General features: G+C 43.6%; 1 protein-coding gene across 1 annotated transcript in view; it reads left to right on the top strand.

Moving 5' to 3' along the window:
* Nucleotides 1-27,225, top strand: part of ppm1f (protein phosphatase, Mg2+/Mn2+ dependent, 1F) — a 95,443-nt gene that overhangs the window by 59,710 nt on the left and 8,508 nt on the right. Inside the window, 5 exon segments of the mRNA XM_068055355.1 lie at nucleotides 13,604-13,803; nucleotides 20,191-20,379; nucleotides 21,794-21,937; nucleotides 23,015-23,108; nucleotides 26,868-27,224. Coding sequence (XP_067911456.1) covers nucleotides 13,604-13,803; nucleotides 20,191-20,379; nucleotides 21,794-21,937; nucleotides 23,015-23,108; nucleotides 26,868-27,224 — 984 coding nt within the window.

The raw sequence follows: 27,225 nt of genomic DNA, 5'->3' as shown, positions 1-27,225 counted from the left end.
TGATTTATCAACTTTAAGTACAGCCAGTCTTTCTAATAGCTCCTCTTTCACTCTGACTTCGGTAGCATCTTCTTTGGTAAAGACAGTTGAAAAGTACTCATCTAGTACCTCAGCATATCCTCTGTCTCCATGCCTGGATCCCTAAGCAGCCCCACCCCTCCTTTTACCAGCCTTTTTGCTACTTATATGCTTTTAGAAGATTTTTGGGTTGTCTTTTATGTTAGCTGCCAATTTCTCTTCATACTGTCTCTTGCCCCTCTTAGTTACTTTTTCATTCTCCCCTCTCCCCCGAACTTTCTATATTCAGCTTGGTTCTCATTTGTATTATTGACCTGACATCTCTTGTATACACCCTTTTTCTGCTTCATCTTCATGTGGGATAGTGTGGGAAAATGGCATTGAGGTAGAAGATCAGCCCTGATCTAGTTGATTGGTGGAGCAGGTTTGAGGGGCTGAATGGCCTACTTCTGCTTCTATTTCCTATGTTCCTATCTTACTCTCAATCTCTTTTTTTCATCCAGGGACCTCTGGCTTTGCTTGCCCTACCTTTCCCCTTCATGAAATGTACCTCGACTGTACCCAAACCATCTCCTCTTTAAAGGCAGCCCATTATTCCATTACAGTTTTGCCTACCAACCTTTGAAGCCAGTTTATCTGGGAGGCAATACATTGTAGCAATAAAGAGAATGGTGGGATGTGTTCCCCAGGGATCTGTACAAGGGCCTCCCCTTTTCACCATGTGTATCAATGTCTTGGTTGAAGGATACAAAAGAGTTGTATATCCAGGTTTGCAAATGACTGTAGGTTACGACAGAATAAAGCTGGCAAATGGAGTTCAATGTGGGGGAAATGAGGTTGTCCACTTTTTGGATTCAAGAAACGCAAATTGGAGTATAATGTGCTGTTAAGACCATGTGGGAAGGGGTCTAGGGGTTCCCTCGCAGCCTTTGCCTGGTTTAACCATAACAGGTTTAATTTTTTAAAACACCGTGTTTTTAGCTCACCCTCAGTGAATCCTTATTCACTGCTGTCCAATTGTAAGGCAAAGAAATCAACCAGACAGGTTTTCTTAAACTTACACCTTTCTTGTTTAAATCTATTAACCGTAAAACTCTAATTTGGTTAAATACTACGAATACGTGACGTGACCACACTAGCATGCATACACAATAAACACACAAGCAGATAGAGACAGAAAAGTAGAAAGAATAAAGGGGAAATGTTTGAAGCAATAGCTGAGGTTTATTTCCTTTCCTTTGAAGTTGATGTAGTCTTTGTTAAATCTTGCCATTTCATTGGGGCCCAGTGGACGCTTTCAAACTTGTTTCGATGTAGGACGAGGTTGAAGTATCTTCAGTGGATCTGGAAATTCATGAGGGAGAGAGAGCCAGGCAGGAGAGAGGCTCGTCAATATAATAAAAGCAAAATACTGCAGATGCTAAAAATCTGAAATAATAACCAGAAGTGCGGGAAATACTCAGCAGGTCTGGTAGCATCTCTGGAGAGAGAAGCAGAGTTAACGTTTCAGGTCAGTGACCCTTCTTCAGAACTGGCAAATATTAGAAATGTAAAAGATTTTAAGCAAGTAAAGCGGGGGGTGGGGCAAGAGATAACAAAAGAGAAGGTGTTGATAGGACAAGGTCACTGAGAATAACTGACCAGAAGGTCATGGAGCAAAGGCAAACAATATGTTAATGGTGTGCTGAAAGACAAAGTGTTAGTACAGAGAGGGTGTGAATAGATTGTAAAGCACAAAGCACTCCAAGCACAAACATTAAAAAAAAAAGTGGGTAGGCACAGTAGAAACAAACTAAACACACTAAAAAACCTAAACTAAAATAACCGAATAAAATAACCAAATAAAAAAGAAAAAAATAACTAAACATAAAAAGGGGGGGCTCGTCATGCTCTGAAATTATTGAACTCATTGTTCAGTCCGGCAGGCTGTAGCGTGCCTAATTGGTAATTGAGATACTGTTCCTCGAGCTTGCGTTGATGTTCGCTGGAACACTGCAGCAATCCCAGGACAGAGATGTGAGCATGAGAGTGGGGGGGGGGGTGGTGGTGGTGGTGAAACGGCCAGCAGCTGGAAGCACGGGGTCATGCTTACGGACTGAGCGGAGGTGTTCTGCAAAGCGGTCACCCAATCTGCGTTTGGTCTCCCCAGTGTAAAGGAGATCACATTGTGAGCAGCAAATACAGTATACTAAATTGAAAGAAGTACAAGTAAATCACTGCTTCACCTGAAAGGAGTGTTTAGGGCCTTGGATAGTGAGGAGAGAGGAGGTAAATGGGCAGGTATTACACCTCCTGCGATTGCAGGGGAAGGTGCCGTGGGAAGGGGACGAGGTGGTGGGGGTAATGGAGGAGTGGGCGAGGGTGTCGCGGAGGGAACGATCCCTTCGGAATGCTGACAGGGGAAGGGAGGGAAGATGCATTTGGTAGTGGCATCGCGCTGGATGTAGCGGAAGTGGCAGAGGATGATCCTTTGGATGTGGAGGCTGGTGGGGTGGAAAGTGAGGACAAGGGGAACCCTCACGCGGTTCTGGGAGGGAGGGGAAGGGGTAAGGGTAGAGGGTCGGGAAGCGGGTTGGACACAGTTGAGGGCCCTGTCCTCCACAGTGGGAGGGAATCCTCGGTTGAAGATAAAGGAAGATATATCAGAAGCACTGTCATGGAAGGTAGCATCATCAGAGCAGATGGGTCGGAGACAGAGAAACTGGGAGAATGGAATGAAGTCCTTACAGGAGGTAGGGTGTGAAGAAGTGTAGTCGAGGTAGTTGTGGGAGTCGGTGGACTTATAATGAATATTAGTAGACAGCCTATCCCCCGAGATGGAGACAGAGAAGTCAGGGAAGGGAAGTGTTGGAGGTGGACCCTGTGAAGGTGAGAGAAGGGTGGAAATTAGAAGCAAAATTGATTAAGTTTTCTAGTTCCGGGCGGGAGCAGGATTCGGCACCGATAGTCATCAATGTACTGGAAAAAGAGTTGGGGGAGGGGGCCTGAGTAGGAATGGAACGAGAAATGTTCGACATATCCCACAAAAAGACAGGCATAACTAGGACCCATGCGGGTACCCATAGCAACACCTTTTACTTGAAGGAAGTGAGTGGAGTTGAAGGAGAAGTTGTTCAATGTGAGACCAAGTTCAACCAGGCGGAGGAGGGTGGTGGTGGATGGGGACTGGTGGGGCCTCTGTTCAAGGAAGAAGTGGAGAGCCCTCAAACCGTCCTGGTGGGGGATGGAGGTCCAGAGAGATTGGACGTCCATAGTGAAGAGGAGGCGGTTAGTGCCAGGAAACTGGAAATTGTCAAGTTCAGTTGCAGTTTGACCCAAACTGTTACGTGAGCAGTTCAAAACCAAACTTGGCCCAAATGGTTAGTCATGTGACTAGTCGAATTTGTTTTTTAAACAAACTCCCCTGCACTTTTGTGGACTCCTTTCATCTTAGTAGACACCCGCGGGTGGGGTTGGGGGGTTGGTGTGGAGAATGAAATGCTGGCTTGTTCCACATTCAGTACCTCGTGATCAAAATCAATTTGGGCTAATTGGATTAGGGAGCCGTTCTATTGTCTCTCCAGACAACTGATTTAGTATGCAAATTTTGCCAGCCACTGCTGATGTCTATAAGCAATTCATCTCTTCAGTCCAGCAACAGTTTAAAATTAATGTTTCCTATGACGAAATTGATATGCCTTATTCTTGGCAAGTGGGGTCTTCAGGACACCTCCACACCCAGCAGAATGAAATGCAATTTTTAGAAGAGCATTTCATTAAAAAGGACTAGAGGGAAGAGAGTAGATACAGGAAAACAAACATGCATCTCTCTATTTCATTCAGAAATCCACTTTATCTGTGGATTAACGTTGTGTTAAACTGCCTTTTTTTGGCATCCCAATAAACATGTGATTTTTGGGGAAGTTTTTCCCCCCTGGACATTTCCATAACTGCCTAGGGTGTCTTTGTTCCTGTTGAGGACTGAGGGGGAGGATAACATTTAATTGGCCCTAGGTTGGAGTTCTGCTCATGGACGTCGGCAATGGGTGGATCCACTCTAAACTCTCTCTGTGCTTTGATGAGTCATGCAAGGGCTTTTCACCTTGGGGGATGCATGGTTCCTTTTTCCTCTGACTGTGGGGGTGGATTGCTAATCTTCCCTTTGGCCTCTGGGGCACTCCTGCTTCCAGGTCCCTTACAATTCACCAGCCCTCTGTTGGAGGGTCCTCCAAAAGCCCATACAGGAATTAGGAGTGCTTTATCTGTGCTGCAAGTAACATCCTCAAAAACTCAAGTAAGTTTGTCAAACATGATTTCCCTTTCATAAATCCATGTTGACTCTGGCCAATCATATCATTTTCTAAGTGTCTGGTTATTACATCCTTTGGAATAGATTCTAACATTTTCCCTACTACTGACGTCAAGCTAACAGGGTGTAGTTCCCCGTTTTCTCTCTCATTCCTTTATTAAATAGTGGGGTTATATTTGCTACTTCACAGTCTGCAGGAACCTTTCCAGAATCTATAGAATTTTGAAAGATAACCACCATCTCTATAGCCACCTCCTTCAAAACTCTGGGATGTAGTTCATCTGGTCCTGGGGATTTATCAACCTTCAATCCAGTTAATTTTTCAAGTACTACCTCTTTATTAATACTAATTTCTTTAGGTTCCTCATTTTCACAAGTCCCTTGGTTCCCTATTTCTGGGTGATTTTCTGTATCTTCCTCAGTGAAGACAGACACAAAGGGCTCATTTTACAGACCCCATCGACATCGGGGGTTGTGGTGGTGGGGTGCCGGAAAATTCCTCCAGGAAAGGACTGCCATGCACCCCAACGCTACAGGCCAGCTACCCGATCCGACCCCGACAACGTGTCGGGGTCGGGTCGGGTCGCTCTTCCGGGTCCAGCCTTCGGGTTCTGGTCGGGCCAGACATACAAAGTAAATATTGCTGGTAACTGTTAAAAGGAAAAAACTTACCTGAGTTGAGAGTCCGGGACGTCAAGGAAGGAAACTCTGAGTCTGCGCAGTGAGCGTCTCTATGACGTCATCGTGCTCATGCTGCAGCTTTGGAATCGCAAGGTAGGTAAAGGGAACATTCCGGTGGTCAGCTCGGGCACGGGAAAAAAATGGAGCGACTCTGGTCCGATGTGGTTCTCTCGGGTTCAGGTTGGGTTTTTTTCCCTGACCTGAGCAGGCCTTTACCTGATGCCATGAGGGCTTGGCCCGATATTGCCGGCGGTGGCGAGGCCTTGTGGTGACCCCCCGCCCTCGCCGCTTGGCGACGGGACCGCAATTAACATATCTAAATAAATTTACCTCATTGCATTAATTACCTTTACGTCCCTGCAGTCTGTCCGATCCAATATTTGTGCCAGTGGTCAGCACTCCTGTGCCTTTGGATGTCCGTCAGGGGAACCGAGGCATAACACTGGTGGGGTGGGGGGGGAGCAGGTAAATTTCTCAGTGTGGGGAGTGGGGGGGGAGAATCGGGGTCAAATTAATATCATTAGTATAGGGGATGGTGGGAACGGTTATAATGTAAAGTTAATGTACTTTGGGAGGGAGAGGTGGACAAGGCAAGTGTTTTGGGAGGGCAGAAGGCAAGAAATTAATTGTTAATGGGGGTGTGGGAGAGGGGCAGAATAAATGAGTGTAATTTTTTAAAATAAAATTTTTCTTTAAATATGTAAATAAAAGTTGGGGCTCGAAGCCCTTTAAAAATGAGCACAGGCAGCTGACACCATTGCTGTGGACAGACAGCAAGCCCCCATACGTCATCAGGGCGGGCGCTCCGCCCCGGCTATTTAAATGAGCCGTTGCGTTGAATATCGCGGCGGCTCCGCGACCTGTGACCCGCACGAGCCGACTGCCATTGTTTTCACCCACCGCCGATCTTGGCGGCAGGGTTATAAATTTCAGCCATGATAGTTTCCATGCTCTTATTGAATGGCAGAGCAGGCTAGAGGAGACGAATGGCTTACTCCTGCTCATATTTCTTGAGTTCTTGTGAATATTTTCTTAATGGTTAAAGATTTGGAATTGTGGAGGTGCGAATGGATTTTGGTGACCAGGTACACAAATTTCTCAACTAGTGCACAGGTGCAAAAAGTAATTAAAAATAAAATGTTGGCCTTTATCTCAATGTGGCTGGAATACAAAGGGGAGGAAACAGTAGTTCAGTTATACAGAACCATGGTCAGACCCCATCTGAAGTACTGCTTTTCATATTTGGGCACCACACCTGAAAAATATATGGGGTATGACGCCAATTCAACAGAATGATACCAGGACTTGCAGGTTTCTTTTGGGGACAAGTTGCATAGATTTGGCTTGTATATTCCCTTCTGAGTATGTGTTGGGGCTAATCAAACAGAGGCTGTTTTGGTGGATCGGACAGTTCCGCAGGGTGGAAGCCGGTCATATACCCAAGAACCTTTTGTATGGTGAGGTAGCCGGGGCCAGATGACCAGTGGAGCGCCCAAAACTCCGCTTCAAGGATGCTTGCAGCGTGACATGAATGCCCTAAATGTTGACTATCACACCTGGAAGTCTCTAGCTGGCGAAAGAAGGGAATGGCAATACATGTTATGCACTGGTGTGCACTACCATGATGACTAGTTGCTACAAAAGCTTGGCAACAGGCGCCAGCGCAAAAACAACAACTCACAGCATCACTTGACAGCTTCACATGCAGCACTTGTGGCAGAACCTGGCTCTCGAGGATTGGCCTTCACAGCCATCAGCAATGGTGCACCAAGAGAAGACACCCCACTAAATGGATTGGTTGCTCTGTGTCTATCTTTTGTAAATGGAAGGATGCCAACCATTCCCTTCTGGTAAGATTGAGCTAGTTGAGCCTTTAAAATGATAAAGGGACTCTATAGATACAGAAAAACTATTTCTGATAGCGAGGAAATCCAGAGCAAGGGGCACAATCTTAAAATTAGTGCGAGGAGTGGAGTGGACTTCACCATCAGAAACTCTTTGCTCAGCATGATAGAGCCACCTTCAAACGGCTCAGAACGCATACTGTCCATCCGACTGCTCACCGCCTCTGGTCCAGTACACCTGCTCAGCATCTGTGCTCCAACACTCTGCTCCCCACCTGAAGTTAAAGACCAGTTCTATGAGGAACTCCATAGTATCATTAGTAGCATTCCTAATACCAAACATTTGTTCCTACTGGGGACTTTAACACCAGGGTTGGGGCCGACCATGACTCATGGCCCTCCTGCCTTGGACACTATGGCATTGGAAGGATGAATGAGAATGGACAGAGACTGCTGGAGTTGTGTACCTATCACAACCTCTGCATCACCAACTCGTTCTTTCATACTAAGTCCTGTCACCAGGTTTCATGGAGGCACCCAAGATCACGTCATTGGCACCAGCTGGACCTCATCATCACGAGGCAAGCCTCTTTAAACAGTGTCCAAATCACACGCAGCTTCCACAGTGCGGACTGCGACACTGACCACTCCCTGGTGTGCAGCAAAGTTAGGCTCAAACCAAAGAAGCTACATCACTCCAAGCAGAAGGGCCGCCTGTGCATCAACACTAACAGAATTTCTTATCCACAGCTGTTACATAAGTTTCTAAATTCACTTGAAAAAGCCCTTCAAAACACTCCTGCAAGGGATACAGAGACCAAGTGGGCCCACATCAAAGACGCTATCTATGACTCAGCAATGACCACCTTTGGCAAACATGAGAAGCAAAATGCAGACTGGTTTCAATCTCACTTTGAAGAGCTGGAACCTGTCGTAGCCGTTAAGCGCATTGCACTGTTGAACTACAAGAAAGCCCCCAGCGAGTTGACATCCGTAGCACTTAAAGCAGCCAGAAGCGCTGTGCAAATGACTACTGGCAACACCTATGCAGTCGTATTCAGCTGGCCTCCGACACTGGAAACATCAGAGGAATGTATGATGGCATTGAGAGCTTTTTGGGCCAACCATCAGGAAGATCGTCCCCCCACCCCTCAAGTCTAAATCAGGGGACACGATCACTGACCAATGGATGCAAATGGACCGCTGGGTGAAGCACTACCTAGAACTGTACTCCAGGGAAAATGTTGTCACTGAGACTGCCCTCCATGCAGCCCAGTCTCTGCCAGTCAAGGATGAGCTGGACGTACAGCCAACAACATCGGAGCTCCGTGATGCCATTGATTCTTTAGCCAGTGGAAGAGCCCCTGGAAAGGACAGCATTACCCCTGAAATAATCAAGAGTGCCAAGCCTGCTATACTCTGAGCACTCCGTGAACTGCTTTGCCTGTGCTGGGATGAGGGAGCAGTGCCACAGGATATGTGCGATGCCAATATCATCACCCTCTTAAAGAACAAGGGTGACCGCGGTGACTGCAAAAACTACTGTGGAATCTTCCTGCTCAGCATAGTGGGGAAAGTCTTCGATCGAGTCGTTTTAAACAGACTCCAGAAGCTGGCTGAGCGTGTCTACCCTGAGGCACGGTGCGGCTTTCGAGCAGAGAGATCCATCATTGACATGCAGTTCGCCCTTCGCCAGCTGCAGGAGAATTGCCGTGAACAACAGATGCCCCTCTATGTTGCTTTCATAGATCTCACCAAAGCCTTTGACCTCGTCAGCAGATGTGGTCTCTTCAGACTACTAGCAAAGATCGGAGGTCCACCAAAGCTACTAAGTGTCATCACCTCATTCCATGACCATATGAAAGACACAATTCAGCATAGTGGTGCCTCATCAGACCCCTTTCCTATCCTGAGTGGTGTGAAACAGGGCTGTGTTGTCGCACCAACACTGTTTGGGATCTTCTCACTGCTACTCTCGCATGCGTTCAAGGCTTCAGAAGAAGGAATTTTCCTCCACACAAGATCAGATGGCAGGTTGTTCAACCTTGCCTGTCTTTGAGCGAAGACCAAAGTATGGAAGGCCCTCATCAGGGAACTTCTCTTTGCTGACGATGCTGCATTAACATCTCGCACAGAAGTGTCTGCAGAGACTCATTGACAAGATTGCGGCTGCCTACAATGAATTTGGCCTAACCATTAGCCTCAAGAAAACGAACATCATGGGACAGGACGTCAGAAATTCTCCATCCATCAGTATTGGCGACCACGCTCTGGAAGTGGTTCAAGAGTTCACCTACCTGGGCTCAACTATTACCAGTAACCTGTCCCTCGATGCAGAAATTGACAAGCCCATGGGAAAGGCGTCCGCTGCTATGTCCAGACTGGCCAAGAGAGTGGGAAAATGGCGCACTGACACTGAACACAAAAGTCCGAGTGTTTCAAACCTGTGTTCTCAGTACCTTGCTGTACGGCAGCGAGGCCTGGACAACGTATGTCAGCCAAGAGCGACGTCTCAACTCATTCCATCTTCGCTGCCTCCGGAGAATCCTTGGCATCAGGTGGCAGGACTGTATCTCTGACGCAGAAGTCCTCGAGGCAGCCAACATCCCCAGCATATACACCCTACTGAGCCAGCTGCACTTGAGATAGCTTGGCCATGTGAGCCGCATGGAAGATGGCAGGATCCCCAAGGACTCATTGTACAGCGAGCTCGTCACTGGTATCAGACCAACTGGCCGTCCATGTCTCCGCTTTAAAGACGTCTGCAAATGCGACATGAAGTCCTGTGACATTGACCACAAGTCATGGGAGTCAGTTGCCAGTGATCGCCAGAGCTGGCGGACAGCCATAAAGGCGGGGCTAAAGAGTGGCGTGTCAAAGAGACCTAGCAGTTGGCAGGAAAAAGGACAGAAGCCCAAGGAGAGAGCCAGCTGTGTAACAGCCCCAACAACCAATTTTATCTGCAGCGCCTGTGGAAGAGTCTGTCACTGTAGAATAGGCCTTTATAGCCACTCCAGGCGCTGCTTCACGAACCACTGACCACCTCCAGGTGCTTACCCACTGTCTCTCAAGACAAGGAGGCCAAAGAAAGAAAGATTCAGGAGAGAAAGCAGTAAGTTATTTTCATGCAAAAGGTAGTGGAAATCTGGAAATACCTTCCAAAAAGGCTTTGGATGCTGGGTCAATGGAAATTATCAAAACTGAGATCAACTGATTTTTATTAGGTAAGGGTATCGTGGGATATGGATTATAGATGCACAAATGGAGTTAAGGTACAGATCAGGCATGATCTAATTGAATGATGGAACAGGATCCAGGACTGAATGGCTTACTCCTGTTAATATCTTGATGGTGTGAACTATCTCCATTGTAATGAAAGTGACAGGTTATGGAGTCAGCTTTATGCCAGCACAACTTTATAGCATTATGCGGATGGGCAAGTAAAAGACAGGTAGGCACTTCATCCATGTGGCCATTCTTCATGTTAACCTTGATGGTAATTGTTAACAGACAATTTGTTTGTACAGAAAACATTGCAGTTGAGCCCAATCCTGTCTTCGCTTTTTCTCATGCACACCCACATTCCAACAGTGGTCAGTATATAATATATTTATAATGGGTAAAAAGTCTAGCTCACTTTTTATTTTTTCCGCAATCAAGGCCTGCTGAGATAAATTGCAGCATCCAGGCTGTGACAGTCTGTCTTGGTATTGATCCTAGGACTTTCTGACCTGTGGCACAATTTTATGCTGGACAGTACATTTACAAACTGAGCTAACAAATAGCCTGAATTTACAAGCAGTTTGCTTATGTTCCTAGGTTCCTATATATTTTCAGCTGAGATTCCAGGGGCCCTCAGAGTTGGCTGAAAGTGTACATGTCAGAATGGATGAGCTAAAAAAAAAAGTAGCTTCAGTTTTTGATTTTACCTTTTGACAGGAGAGCGAGAGGAAATGGCCACATCTTCACATTTGAAACTGAAACTGTTTCATTTTATGCAGAGAACTATTAAATGGCCTAAGTCATATGCAGATCCTCACCTACACCTTTTTGTACAAAACTACAACTTGAGAGGTGTTCTAGAGATTGTGTAATACTGTAGAGCTGCAGTATTTCTTGCCCAAAAATTATTTTTAAACACTGATTCAATTTTATAGTATCACTGTCATACTGGACATGAGGAATTAAATGTCATAGGCATGAAAAGGCCATTTGGTCCATTGAAGCTCATTCCTCTGCCATCTCGATACTGCCATTTCATTAATGCTAATCGATCGCCCCTGACATTGCTCATGATATCAGATTATACTGTTGAGTGAGCAAACGGTGTATGTACTTGCTGAAAGGATTTGGAAAGAAGTGTGAAAGATGTGCTTAGACAGAACAAAGTAAGCGTTTTCTGATTTGGTTCCTTGAAAATAAATAAATATTACATTCCTCAGCCATTTTATTAGCGAATCTAAAATTGCATACAATGAGTATAAATCTTTATGTAACTGACTTATATTACCTAAAAGTTGGGCCTCCCTTTTTGAACCAACAATTGTCTTTCTTGCAATGTTAAGCATAATTTTGACTTTACAGTTCCTTCTCTTTCCTTACAGTTGTTTGCAATACAATATTTCAAGCAAAAGAAATAGAAAGCATAGTTTCTTGCAAAACATCATTACAAACACTAGTAAGTAGGCTAGCGTTACTTTGACTTAGTGGTCGCACTCTCACCTCTAAGTCAGAAGGTTGTAGTTTCATCCCAGGACTTGTGTATATAATCCAGCCTGACACTTGAGTGTAACCTTGTTGTCAGAGATGCAATCTTTCAGATCAGGCCTTGTACAGGAACAGGAGTAGGCCATTCGGCCCCTCAAGCCAGTTCTGCCATTCGATTAGATCATGGCTAATCTGATGCCTGTTTAGCTGTATGTGAAAGATAAGGATGTGCAGAAAGTCTAACGCATGAGGAACTAAGATGTTAGCTGAAAAGATTTTCATAAGTATTTGGTTTCTAGTCTCGCTGAGGTTAGTGTAAGCAATTAATGACACACTTTTGATCTCCTGAAGGGGTCCTTAGTACATGACTTATAATATTATTGGTATCTATATCTCATATACACTGCATATAAGGAGTTGTGTTTTATTATCTCATTGACTTGATTTAATAAAGAAATGGTAACCAGAGTTTCCAAGTTTCCTTATCCTCAAATTTGTATTAGAGGTAAAAGATGTATGATATCCTATAATACCACATAAGGACAATAGGGATATATGACAATATCCTATATGAACTATTTATAGTTCATCCTTTTATCAGCATGAGAGGATCTAAATCTAAGGTGGTACCTGAATGGATCTTTATTAAGTATTTGGAGCAATTTTAATGGTTCCCCATTTGCTATTGATTGTTTAGTTGCCTACTTTGGATTGACGGGTTTTGAAATTCATGATTGCTGGTTTGCATTCTTACTTGTTCAGTAGTACATTCTGTACCTGTTGTGATCACATGGTTCAACTATTATAGGGATAGAATACATCTAGCCCCTGTGGTGTCTCAGTTAGAGAGATACGGGATTATTAGCACAATTGTGTAATCTTAATGAGGTTAGTTAGATGCCCGATTAAAAGTGGGATATATAAAAGGAGAGGAACAACTGACTCACAATCCCCTTTCTCCCACTTGATCACTGAGTAAATGTCATGCTGTAAAGTAAATTCCAAGGATGGAAGACTTTTACCCACAGGGGCACTGAAGAGTAGTAATATGCCCAAACCCTGCTAAATATTAACAATGGAGGAGTAAAAAAATGCATCATCTGGCATAATGACTTTAATCTACAGTAGTTGCTTCCAGTAACGACCTGCAAATTTCCCCAAATGGAAACTCCCCTCTAAAACCTCTGGCAAGATGTAATGTGTTTGACCATCTCCTCTTGGTTAGATTTTTTAATGATTTCAAAAGGTAATTGGATGGCCCCTTGAAGGAAATAAATTTGTAGGACTACGGGGATTGAGCGGAAGAGTGGGACTGACTGGATTGCTCCATGGAGAACTGGCATGGACTTGATGGGCCAAATCGCTGTCTCCTGTGCCGTAAATGACTCTGACGCGAAAAGATAATACCTCCTTAAATCATAAATCTTCCTAAGTTTCATCCCTCACCACATGTTTTCTTTGTTCACAAACTACATGCTTATCATTACTGGAGGTGATGAAGCCTGCATCTTTCAAACAGCAGTGCTACTTGGGAATTGCCTGTACATGGAGTTTAAACACTAAAAGCATTACTAAAGCAATTTCTATTAATTATTAATCAAAATTTGGTTTACAGACCTGAGGATTCCATTCATGCACTCATTTAAATGCATGGCACCATATGGAGAGAGAACAACGATAACGTCTGAGTTACAGCAGCACATGACTTAATTCACATTTTTAGCATTCATTTAGAGAAGTTTTATTTGCAGTAGAAATTGACCAGAAGCTTTGGGGTTTGTAATATTCTGATTTGTGCTTTTTTGCCTCACCTATTGTTGATCACTGAGTAACTTTGAGGAAGCGAGGAGGTCAGCAAGATATACAGAAAATAGTTGCTTTCAATCAGTTGCTTAAAACTCTGAAACATATCCTGTTAACACTTTTCTCATCATAAATATCTTACTGAGAGGGAGTTGCTCCACTCCTCATAGTTAACTTGTCTTCACTGCATTTTATACCTCTTCAGTTAATTTGCTTGTTCGTTAAATTTTATCTAATTTAACGATTGTTCCCTCTTTCACAGTGCTGGAAGGAGAATCAGTGGCTCGATCAGTCTTTAACAAATTGCTAGGACTCGGCAATGACTGGATGAAAGAACTACAGCTGCTGCATCCACCAAAGCAGTATTTAAAAGTTTCCAGTTACGCTATCCGTAATACACGGAGAAAGATGGAGGATAGACATGTAGCACTGCCTGAGTTTAATGCTCTCTTTGGCATTAAGGTAAGTCTGTCCTGTTGAGCAAGATGGTTTGTTTCTCCTCTGGGACCTGGGTATAAATGTAGCCCAAGCTGATTAGTTGAAAATATCTAGTCTTTCACAGTGGTAAGGATCCCAGGTTGAGCACAGGATTTTATGGGACTTTTTGAGAGTGAACTGTCAGCATTCGCCATCATTACCCCACTGAAACTGATAGCCTGAGGATTTACCGTGTGGGCAGGTTAATCCCGGACTGCAGAAGTTGCGGTCTGCTATGTTATGGCGCTTTGCCCAGAGCCAGCAATCGGTGGAATCAGTTGATGAGGCGATACCTTCCCTTTTTCTGCTCTTTGATTGCAGTTAGAAATCCATTCAAAAATTGCACCTTGTTCAATCTGGTGAAACTGGGCTTTTAACAGTGATTTAAATAATAAATATTGCTGAACAACAGACCTGGCCCTAAAAGAAATTGTATATTTGTGGAGTGTTGTTAAATGTTTCTATTATGATGAATTACTAGATTTTTTTTAAAACAAGTTGTTTTAACTTTTTTTATAAATAGATTTTTTCATGATATTTCAGCTTCTGCCTTCACCCCATGTATATGTCCAATCTTTATTTTGTTCCTTGTATATTAAAATTTTACAATGTGATTTGATTTTAGTGCTTTTCCTTTCCTGGTTGGCTGTCTGTGAGAATTCTTTAATGTCATTTGCTGCTTGATGACATCACTGCAGCTTCACGCTGGGAATCCCCATTATACTGCACAGTTATTGGATCCCATTAGTTACACAAAGAGAGACAAAGTCCGACTGTAGCTTTAAGAAACTTTATTGCAGTACTTCTTGGTTACATCATCAGCAAAGCAAACAACAACAACACCTGGGCTCTTCTCTCCTCTCCTTTTCTCTCCTCTCCTGCCTGAGCAGGGAAATCAAGCCTTTCTTATAGTTCTTCATACAAATCAGTGACACCCCCTTTATGTTCCCAATTAGTTTACAAACTCTGCAGTTTCTTGGTGTCATGGCCTGATTGGGGTACTGCCTTGTCACCTTCCCCTCTAGCAGTTTCTCATCCCCCCTATCTCCTTGGACCGTTAGGCTGATTGCTATACAATGGGCTACTATTAAACACAGCCTGCAGCTGTCCTGTTAGTTTATGCTTGTTAGTCTACTTCTACTGATAAGCTATCTGTGCAGCCCTGAAACTATGAAGTCAATTCTGATAAGCTGTCTCTGCTGCTCCGAGGTTAGTTTGTTAGTAGTACATAATTGATTAATTATTTCACCTTAAATGTCCCCATATTATTCTGTCCCCACAACTACCATCAGTTGCACGGCCAGAAAGGTAAAGATCACTAGATCCCCCCGCAAGGCTTTCTTCATGATTGGGGCAGGTGCCCTGGCTTCACCACTGACTGCAAAATTCAGGCCATTATGTATGGTTACAGTCCAGTTCCTAGTAGGCACAGGTTCACAGCATAAGACTAGAACCATTCCTGATTTATAATTGGCAAAATTAAGCCAGTGGTGCTGCACATAAGATATAAGCTTGCTCTTGTAATACCAATATTTGTGAGTTTTCTTTTTACTTTGAGGGCACATAAGGCTAGCTCTGGATGTGAGAGAAATACCTGGTAGTTGGGTCAAACATGACTGCCTCAGATCTTCGAGCATATTGCCTGTCTGATCTTCCAGTTGGGGTAGATGGTGCTAATGGATCAAAGTGATAGAGCACAGAAACAGGCCATTCAGGCCAACCAGTCCATGCCAATGTTTATGCTTCACTGGAGATGCATCCAGTCTTACCTCATCTGACTCGATCAGCATAACACTCTATTCCCTTCTTCCACATATACTTATCTAGTGTCCCCTTTAAATGGTATTCGCTTCAACTGCACTCTTTAGTAGTGAGTTCCATATTCTCACTGCTGTCGGGATAAAGAAGTTTCTTCTGAATTCTCTATTCCCTAGATTATTATAGTTTAAAAATGCATTAAGTTTATTAATCAAGCCTCTTATCTGATTAAAAGCAAAATACTGCAGATGCTGGAAATCTGAAATAAAAACAAATGCTGGAAATACTCAGCAGGTCTGGCAGCATCTGTGGAGAGAGAAGCAGAACAGTCTTCAGTATAGTCACAGACCTGAAACGTTAACTCTGCTTCTCTCTCCACAGGTGCTGCCAGACTTGCTGAGTATTTCCAGCATTTCTTGTTTTTATCTCTTATCTGATTAGTCTGGTGCTTGGTTTTGAAATGTACATATTGTGACAGATTTCTTTCCAGTAACTCATCTTTACTCTTCAACAAAGGGGCGAATTTTACAGCTCCCCTACCCGCCCCCCCCCAGCCGACGTCTGGGGTCGTGGTGGGGGAGTGCCAGAAAATGCCTCCGGCAGAGGCCTGCCACAGACCTTGATGCCGGGAAGGCCCGGCCCGATACTGCCAGCAGTGGTGAGGCCTCGTGGCAGCCTCCCTACTGCTTGGAAACTGGAGCAAAATTTAAATATTTTTAAAAATGCATATTAACTAATTTATTACTTAACCACTCTGGCTGTCCAACCCACTTTGATATTGGTGCCAGTGGCTGGCACTCCCGCGCCTTCAGATCTCCGTCTGGAGATCCGATGTGGGACACTAGTGAGGGGCGAGCAGGTAAGTATTTCAGTGCGGGGGTGAGGGGAATGGGGTCAAACTAATCTGATTGGTGTACAGGATGGTGGGAAGGGGTTGAAGTTAAAAGTTTATGAACTTTGTGGGGAGGGGGAAGGTCAGGTACACAAGTAAATATTTTGGGGAGGGGGGAAGAGAGCAAGGAATGAATTGTATGCTTGTTTGGGGGGGTGGTGGGAGAGGGGCTAGAAACATTTATTTAATTTTTTTAAATAAATGTAAAATACTTATATCTTTAAATATTTAAAATAAAGTGAAGGGCTCGAAGCCCTTAAAAATGGGCTTGGCCCCTGCGCAGTGGTGCCTGTTGCCGTTGTCGGGGACAGACCGCCCACCCCCTCCATGTCATCCGGGGTGGCGGTGGGGGGCGGTCCACCCCAGCCACTTAAATGAGCTGCCGTGTTTAATATCGTGGCAGCTCCGCGAAGCTGGGCCCGCATATGCGGGCCGCCATTGTTTATGGCTGCCGCCAATTGCGGCTGTGGCAACATAAATTTCAGCCCAAAATTTGTATTTATTTTCTACAGTTTATGTAAATGGAAGATCACTATACTGAGGACAAATGACTCACTCAAAGTTGGCCCCAGTTGTTGCTGGAGGAGAGGATATTAAAAACTGTCCCTAAGTATTATGTCAAATTTATTATTACTGCATGCTCCAAAGCCCATTGAAATTATGTCCCGCGATTGTACAGTTTCCAAGGGCAGAGTCGCATACTGTGGCTCAGGACTTACCTGCTTTCTTACTGTTACTGTCTTGGATCAGTCAGTGTGCCAAACTATTTTAAGCCCCTGTAAGTTGGTTGTACTAGTTTATTCAGCTTGTCTAATGGAGTTGACACAGCTATTGGAGAGTCCCTGCTGTTTCAACAGACAGTTCTAGGGTTTTCCCCTTTCTTAGAGAGCTGCAGGTTATTTATTTTCTTTTCCAGGCTTGACTGCATTAATGGTGTTTCCTGTGCATTTCGGTAGCCCGCCCTGGCTATTTAAATGAACCGGGGGGTGGGGTCAGAGCAACCTGCCCCGGCTATTTAAATGAGCCACCGCGCTTAGTATCGTGGTGGCTCCGCGACGTGCGGGCTGCCGTTGTTTACGCCCGCTGCCGATTTCAGCAGCGGGAGTCGAAATTTAATCACATTTAGTCTTAATATCCACACCCAGGAAGTTCATATAATAGTAGGCATGGTGGCAGTATTCAAGTCAAGATAATTAGTTGGATTAAAAGCTTTCTTTTTTTCAATAATGTGCAGGCAGCAATCTAACAGGTCCTGGGGGTTTCCATGGATCAAGAAGAATCCCTCCACGTGAACTGTATCTACTGGAAGTGAGACAGACCCTATTACCTGTGAGCGGTAAAGTTATCAGAAGCTAATCTCATTGCAGAACTAAATGCTTCTGAGATATTGATGGATAAGCCAAAAATTATGAGCCATAGCCAGAAGACTTTGTGTGCTCATTTTTTTATTCTCCCCCTTTTTTTCCTGCCATTTTTCTTTCCCCCTGCCACCCATTTCTCCTGAAGGTATTGATTCTTTGTTGGGATTATAACTCTATAATTCCCGTCAGGGAACCTAGACAAGGAGCGTTGTCATAAAAACAAGAAATGCTGGAAATACTCAGCAGGTCTGGCAGCATCTGTGGAGAGAGAAGCAGCGTTAACGTTTCAGGTCTCTGACCCTTCATCAGAACTATCAGAACAAGGAACATTGACAGGCTATTTTAAGTGGCATCACAGATGAGCCTAATTCTGTTCAAACCTGACTTCCAGCAGGGGTGGCAGGATGGATAATAGAAGGAATCTGCCAAATTTTTTTTGTGCCTCAATTCAGGGGGCAAAGAGGCCATTTGTAGCACCCCTATCACTGCCTCTGTTGAGGTCAGCTCACGAAGCACAGATCATCAATTGCACTTGCTATCTTTCTGATCTATATAGTTCAGCTACTTGCCACCTTTATCACTTTTCCTGGGGGAGCTTGCAATGTTGTCTAACAAGATCATGAATTGTTGCTTTCTTGTCTTTCATGGGTATAGGAAATGTAAATACTGAATGCAAATAAATCTTTTTTCTTCAAGCCAGTTATTTTATCCTGGCAATGCCTGGAGTCCACCCTTGTGCATAGTGGGGGGAGAAGGGAATAAAGGGATTTGGGAGCAGAGTGAGAAGTAGAATGGAATGAGGCTTGTGTAGAATATAAACAGATGTAGACCAGTTGGGTTGATTGGGCTATTTCTGTGTTGTAGCTTCTATGTAATTTGCTTACTGCTGCTGTACGAAAATGCCACTTCCCTTTTAATTTTTCCATAAATCTTGTTTCGGTTAGATCTGGGCCTGGAGGAACCCATGTACTCCTACCATGCTAAAGTTTTCATATTGATTGAGCCAAAATTGCCCCCACTGATGATAAACTTCAAATTAATCTGGAATATGACCTATTTCAACTAGAAGTTACAGCTCCACTTAATTGCCTTCTTTCAAATTCTCCATTTTATCTTGTGGAGATTGTTTGGACTTGAAATATGGTTTGAATTAAAGCACCTGTAGTAAATGATCCATTTAATTTCTACCAGTAGGAATCACAGCAATGTGTACCTAATGTTTGCAGCTATGGCTTTGGAAACCATTAATGTATTGAGTACAGCATTCAGCAGAGTCGCATACTGTGGCTGAGGACTTACCTGCTTTCTTACTGTTACTGTCTTGGATCAGTCAGTGTGCCAAACTATTTTAAGCCCCTGTAAGTTGGTTGTACTAGTTTATTCAGCTTGTCAAATGGAATTGACACAGCTATTGGGAGAGTCCCTGCTGTTTCAACAGACAGTTCTAGGGTTTTTCCCTTTCTTAGAGAGCTGCAGGTTATTTATTTTCTTTTTCAGGCTTGGCTGCATTAATGGTGTTTCCTGTGCATTTCGGCAGGTCATGCACTTTTTGGCGGTTTCCCACTCTTTTTTTCCCTCGTGTTCAGCCTGAGTGAGGGATTAGGTTTTACCCGTTTTTTTTTTCTCTCACGATGCCTTTAGGAAATTAATTTAAGCTCTTCAAAGGCTTTTTTTTTTACTGGGATTCCTTGACCGTCGGCAGTATGATTCACCCGATCGATTGATTTGCGGGCAGCCACACTTATGTTCTTGTTTGTCTCAGCCTTCTAAGGTCTGTAGTTTTTTTTTCTCTCCAGCTAGTTGCTTTAAAATTTCTCTTCTGGCTAAAGCATGGCAGTTGCTTCAAACCTTTTCGCTGTTCACCATCTCACTGCTGTTTACCATATTATATGTTTGGTTCTGTATGCTGCCACCTTAGTCTCTACCAGAGAGATTCTTAAACTGTAGTATTTAAACATTAATATTTATTTCATAACTATATATACTCCACACTAGCCTGTGTTTCCTTCAAAAGCCACACTGTAACTTCTCAAGTCTCACCCACATGATCTTTTACATCATCATGGGTGGTAATCTTTACATACACAAAATTAACCCTTTCATACCCTTATTCTGCATTATCTTCATAAGATGCAACAAGTAGTTGTCAACCCAGTATTCTAGTCCTTGGCAAGAAATAAACTGATTTAGCACAGTCATGTACATCCTGTTAATTAAAGCATTTGTGTTCTAGGACTTGAGGCTTGCTCTTCTAAGCTGAAGGATCATGTTGGTAAAGCCATGAAATACGAATCCTGCTCTCAATCATTTTGTATTAGACTGCAGTGCATAAGACAAATGTTTTTCTGTTTTCCCCCATAGGATGAGAAAGAGAGGGCATACTTTGCTGTGTTTGATGGCCATGGTGGAGTGGATGCTGCTGTCTATGCTGCAACCCATCTTCATGTCAACCTTGCACATCAGGAAGCGCTTTTGACTGAGCCAGGTGAAGCATTAAGGAAGGCCTTCAAACAGACAGACGAGATGTTTCTTCAGAGAGCCAAGAGAAAGGTGAGCGCAATGAAGCTGAACGGAGCTTAGAAGGACCAGTGACAACTGGTTTAAAACTAATAGTCATCCCATTGGGGGATTCTTTTCTATAGTGTAGTTTGTGCTCATTACAACAGTAGCACAAAAATGGGCAATAATCAGCCTGTCCGTTCAGATTGAAGCTGGTGACCCAGTGCTTTGGGGCCAATGGACTGTCGGACACAACAGCCCTGCTCTATTACTGCTTTTTTGTCAATGTGGAATATTTTCACATGGTACCAATAATGCTGAATTTAGATTGGTGATCTGAAACCACTAAATTGCCTTTTGTCTATATATTTAGTATTGTTGCACACTTATTCAAACAAGCCAAGCTGTTATAAAAGGGAGAATATATTTTTTTAAGTCTTGTCTTCATCTCTTCATGTCCTGAGCCATCTGTACCTTTAAGATCCTCCAGCTCGATGTCCTTGTGAGAACCCTGCAGTTTAACAACACTAACCTACTTCTCATTCTCCTCATTACTATCTGTGGTAGCTCTTTAACTATCTTGCCCCAACCTCTGGAACTCTCCTTAAGACCCTTCTGGCTTCAAAAACCTTAGAAATCTTCCGTTTTGATCGTGATTTTGCTTTTTCTGGTTTCCCTTGTTGCCCTTCCCCTTGCTCTCACCCCAGCTCAGTGTCCTGTCATTGAACACTGCTCTAGAATGTGCTGCAAGACATTTTTTTTAATGTGATGAGCACCACAGAAATATAAATTAGCCTGTGTAGCACTTACAAAAAATAAAGCACATTGTCAAGTATTGCAAGTAACATAAGAATAAATAAAGACCACCAGGAGCTCATACCGTTGGTGAGCAATGTAAATCAGTGGTTAGCACTGCAGCCTCACAGCTCCAGGGACCCGGGTTCGATTCTGGGTACTGCCTGTGTGGAGTTTGCAAGTTCTCCCTGTGTCTGCGTGGGTTTTCTCCGGGTGCTCCGGTTTCCTCCCACAAGCCAAATGACTTGCAGGTTGGTAGGTAAATTGGCCATTATAAATTGTCACTAGTATAGGTAGGTGGTAGGGAAATATAGGGACAGGTGGGGATGTTTGGTAGGAATATGGGATTAGTGTAGGATTAGTATAAATGGGTGGTTGATGGTCGGCACAGACTCGGTGGGCCGAAGGGCCTGTTTCAGTGCTGTATCTCTAATCTAATCTAATCTAATTCCATGGCAATGTGTTGAAATAGTTCACCTCTTGTAATATAATTTTCATGTTCAATTAACTGCTAGGTTGGATAAAAAGGGGTACAAAAGAGAGACTGGATTCTGTTGGGAGCAGGGGACGCAGTTCAGTAGAACAGGGTTAGATTGAGGAGGGGGCTGGCTGAACATTTGACTCTGGCATGCATTAGATGCTTCTAACTGAGTTATCATCTGCATTGCAGAAGTTACGGAGTGGCACCACTGGGGTGGCAGCCTTGATTGTTGACGATACACTGCATGTGGCCTGGCTTGGGGACTCACAGGTGATGATGGTGCGACAGGGCCTGGTCGTGACCCTTATGGACCCACACAAGCCTGAGAAGGAGGTGAGTGAGCCATCAAGTGTGGGTATTTGAGAAAGAAAAGGGAGGCAGTTCAGCTAAATCATGATTTCTGGCTTGACCATTCTATGCAGATGAAACAACAATTGACCTGGATTTTAGCTGATACCATATGTGCCGTTAAGTGAAAATTGGGCAATAATGTAATCAGCTGACCTACTTATGTATGCATGAGCACAACAAATCCGCCATTTGCAGCATGATGTACTTAGTATTCACAATGTTGTCTTTACCTTTGAAAGCCTCATAGATTTTCAAGTGTAGGATAGGTTGGTTTGCAAACTGAGCCTCTTTAGCCTAGGTCACAGATAAGGTGCTTTTACACTTAAGTGCAGTGCTAGTGCCACCAGCTTCTGGTGCAAAAGCTTCATACAGTTAGCAGCAACACCAAAGTCTCATTGGATTCACTAAGGCTTGCAACTAGGGGATTTCTTTTAAGTTCGGTCTTTCCAACACTTTTTTATTCACGGGATGTGGGTGTCCTTGGCAAGGCCAGCAATTATTGCCCATCCTTCATTGCCCTTGGCAAATCCAGCAAGTTACTTTGTTGTTTCTGCGTATGTCAGAATCCTGTGGCATTAGGACAACACTACAGCATTGCCAAAGCAGCTGCAGCCTTGAATCTGAGACTGAGCTGTGCTTTTTCACAAAGAAGGCCTGGTGTGGAGATTAAGAAGCCCCTTTGTTCCTGGTTTCAGGTTGGCTTTATACAATTTCTGAAGAATTTTTGTTTTGCTAGTTTTGATTCTCTACATAAAACAATAAATGTTAGCGTTTCCTTACCTGCAAAGTTAAATCTGCTGCGTCACTGCACGTCTGGATGTGAATCTGCAAGAACTTGTGTTCAGATAAATGGTTAGGCTGTTTTAGCAAGTTGCATCTTGCCCTGCATTTTCTTTTCAAGTTGTTTTAGAAGAATGCATAGCCTGTTGATGTGTAATCAGTTGTTCAATAAATTGGAACCAGATTACTTTGTCCTGTGAATGATTCTAACTGCACTTTGTTTAACCCTTGCTTTGAAACAAATTGTTGGTTATCCCTGCCTGAATTATTATATTTTAGGATGAGAAACAGAGGATTGAAAAGCTTGGTGGATGTGTGGTATTTCTGGGATGTTGGCGTGTAAATGGAACCCTTGCAGTCTCTAGAGCGATTGGTGAGTATGGACTGATCTGTCAGTGGGAAACATGCTGAATCGATCAGCTGGTCACAGCTATCAAACATGTGATGCACCAGTCTTAATGAACCCAGTACTGATTAAATTCTAGCCCCATGTTTCCACTTTATATTTTAAATTTTTTACAAACTGCAAAAAAATCCCAACATTCAATAATCAAAACTTTCTGTTAATCATCTTTTAAATGATCTTTTCCTCATTGTGTTTTCATTCGTGCTGGAATGAATTCTTCAACATTGGAAGTATGGTAAGCACTAACATTTATAGGCCTAAATGTTAACTGCCAGAAAATTGCTAAAGATTCATTGCATCAATTTATTACTCGAGTTTTAAAACTCATTTATAAGGGGAACAGGGTGGCATACAGTCCTCTCATGCCGATATTCAGATTTTGAATCCTGCTCACACTGCTCGGAGGAGTCTCTTTCACTTCCAACTATAATGGGCCTGAGTTCCATGTCCTCCAACTGCGTTTCATGTACAACATCAACTTGCATTTATATAGCTTTTTTAACATAAACATCCCAACGGGCTTCACAAGAGCGTTATCAAACAACTTGACACTAACATAAGCAAATATTATGGCAGAAGTAGGTTTTAAGGAGTTTCTTAAAGGAGGGCAGAAAGGTAGAGAACCAGAGAGGTTTAGATCAGGAATCCCATAGCTTAGGGTCTAGGCAGCTGGAGGCATGGCAGCCAATGTTCGAGCAGTTGAAATTGGGAGTGTGCAAGAGGCCAAAATTGGAGGAGCACAGAAATCTCAGAGGGTTGTAGGGTAAAAGATTGGGAGGGGCTGAAGCCATGGAGGGATTTGAAAATAGGATGAGAATTTTAAAATGAAGGCATTTGGGGACCGGGAGCCAATGTAGCACATGGGTGAACAGAACTTGGTGCGAGTTAGAACATGGACAGAAGAAAGAGCTTAAGTTTAAAAAGGATGCAGTGTGAGTGGCCAGCCAGGAGAGCACTGGAATAGTTGAGTCTAGAGGCAACCAAAGGCATGGATGAGGGTTTCAGTAGCAAATGAAGTGAGGCAGTGGCAGAGATGGGCAATGTTGCGTAGGTGGAAGTAGGCAGTCTTGGTGATGAAGAGGCTGTACGGTCAGAAGCTAATCTCAGGGTCAGTTAGGATGCGTTGTTTATGAATGGTCTGGTTCAGCCTCAGACAGTGGCCAGGGAGAGGGATAAAGTTGGTGGTCAGGGAACAAAGTTCGTGGTGGGGACTGAAGGCAATGGTTTTGATCTTTCCAATATTTAGGTGTAGCAAATTTCTGCTCATGAACATCGGATGTCTGACGAGCAGCCGGACAAATAATAGGCAGTGGGGACTGTCAAGGGAGGTAGTGGTGAAGTACCTGTAACATAAAGCCCTTATAGGTTGAAGTATCTGAACAAAGACAGAAGAATGGCTAGTGTGGGAAGCAGAAACACTTACACTAGTACATTAGGAATTACTGTTGAGTTTGGGGTTAAGATGCATTGTTGTAGATGGCTTTCTTTTCCATCTGGCTGTATTGTAACTGATCTAGAATGTTTGTTTGATGTTGACACTGGTAAAGTGTTTTGGTTCCCAGCACTGACACTAGTTTGAAATTATTTGGAAGAATTAAATAATGAAAATTTGATATAATTTACTAGCCAGTGAGTGACCAGTGCTGTTTTTGTGTAATTTGTTTGTTCAGTTCATTATAATATAAATCAAATGCAACAAGAATCTTCAGGCCCTTCCCATCAAGGACACTAGGGTCTGGTATAACGCACATGGTCAAGCTCCCTCTTACAAGTACTCTAAAAATGTATTTATGGTAACTTCACAAGTGTACACGCATAGATGTCATATCTTGTTTCAGTTTCTCATTCCACATGAACTTATAAGATCTCTGACTAAGACATTTTGTATAAACTGGTTCTGAGTAATGTGTATTTTTATGCTGAGTCCCTCTTCTAGGGCTCAGAGAATGTTTGAGTTCTCCATTTAGGAATTTCGGTAGCTATTAAGAAAAAAATTCATCTTTGTGGGTTGAAAAATCCATATTCCCAGAAGTGAAGTGGTGTATATAGAAAATAGGAGCAGGAGTAGGCCATTCGGCCCTTTGACCTGCTCCGCCATTCACTACGATCATGGCTGATCATCCAACTCAGTAACCTGTTCCTGCTTTTGCCCCATATCCTTTGATCCCTTTAAACCCAAGAGCTATATCTAACTCCTTGAAAACATACAATGTTTTGGCCTCAACTGCTTTCTGTGGTAGCGAACTCCACAGGTTCACCACTCTCTGGGTGAAGAAATTTCTCCTCATCTCAGTCCTGAATGGTTTATCCCATATCCTTAGACGATGACACCTGGTTCTGGACTCTCCCACCATCGGGAACATCCTTCCTGCATCTACCCTGTCCAGTCCTATTAGAATTTTATAGGTTTCTGTGAGATCCCCCCCTCACTCTTCTGAACCCCAGCGAAAATAATCGTAACTGACTCAGTCTCTCCTCATACGTCAGTCCTGCTATCCCAGGACTCAGTCTGGTAAACCTTCGCTGCACTCCCTCTACAGCAAGAACATCCTTCCTCAGATAAGGAGACCAAAACTGCACACACTATTCCAGGTGTGGCCTTAACAAGGCCCTGTATAATTGCAGCAAGAGATCCCTGCTCCTGTACTCGAATCCTCTCACGATCTTACTGCCTGTTGCACCTGCATGCTTACCTTCAGTGACTGGTGTACGAGAGCACCCAGGTCTCGCTGCATATTCCCCTCTCTCAGTTTATAGCCGTTCAGATAATCTGCCTTCCTGCTTTTGCTACCAAAGTGGATAACCTCACATTTATCCACATTATACAGCATCTGCCATGCATTTGCCCACTCACTCAACTTGTCCAAATCACCCTAAAACCTCTCTGCATCCTCCTCACAGCTCACCCTCCCACCCAGTTTTGTGTCATCTGCAAATTTGGAGATATTACATTTAGTTCCCTCATCTAAATCATGAATATATATTGTGAATAGCTGCGCTCCTAACACCGATCCCTGTGGTACCCCACTAGTCACTGCCTGCCATTCGGAAAAAGACCCATTTATCCCTGCTCTTTGTTTCCTGTCTGCCAACCAATTTTCTATCCATCGCAATATACTACCCCCAATCCCATGCACTTTAATTTTACATGCTAATCTCTTATGTGGGACTTTGTCGAAAGCCTTCTGAAAGTCCAAATAAACCACATCTACTAGCTCCCCCTCATGAATTCTAGTAGATTTGTCAAGCATGATTTCCCTTTCGTAAATCCATGCTGACTCTGTCTGATTCTACCACTGAGTAAGTGCTCTGCTATAAAATCTTTGATAATGGACTCTAGAATTTTCCCCACTACCAACATCAGGCTGACTAGTCTATAATTCCCTGCTTTCTCTCTACCTCCCTTTTAAAATAGTGGGGTTACAGTAGCTACCCTCCAATCTGTAGGAACTATTCCAGAGTCGATAGAATCTTGGAAGATGACCACCAATGCATCCACTATTTCTAGGGCCACTTCCTTAAGTACTCTGGGATGCAGACCATCAGGCCCTGGGGATTTATCGGCCTTCAATCCCATCAATTTCCCCAACACCATTTCTCTACTCATACTGATTTCCTTCAGTTCCTCTCTCTCACTAAACCCTAAAGATAGAGGTTCTGTACAGTATCAAATCCTAATATGTTGATTTTTCTTGCCTGTTAAGATTTTTGTTAATTTTTTTTTAGGGGACATTGATCAGAAACCTTACGTTTCGGGGGATGCAGATAGTGCCTCGTTCAAACTAGATGGCATGGAGGACTACATTGTTTTAGCCTGCGATGGCTTCTTTGATGGAATTGAACCTTCCAAGGTTGTGGACCTTGTGCAAGCACACTTGCAAGAGAATGCAGATGATGGGAGTGCAGTTGCAGAGACACTTGTAGCAGCTGCAAAAGAAGGTGGCTCGAGTGATAACATCACTGTGGTGCTGGTTTTTCTACGGAATCCACAGGACATTCTGAAAGATAGCAATTTACACGTGGGCAGTGAGAACACTGACCAGAAGAGTGGATGCTCTCTAGCCAGAGGCAACTCTGAAACTGC

Source organism: Heterodontus francisci, chromosome 23, assembly GCF_036365525.1.
Source record: "Heterodontus francisci isolate sHetFra1 chromosome 23, sHetFra1.hap1, whole genome shotgun sequence".
Lineage (NCBI taxonomy): Eukaryota > Metazoa > Chordata > Chondrichthyes > Heterodontiformes > Heterodontidae > Heterodontus > Heterodontus francisci.
This window is presented reverse-complemented; position numbering and strand designations above follow the sequence as displayed.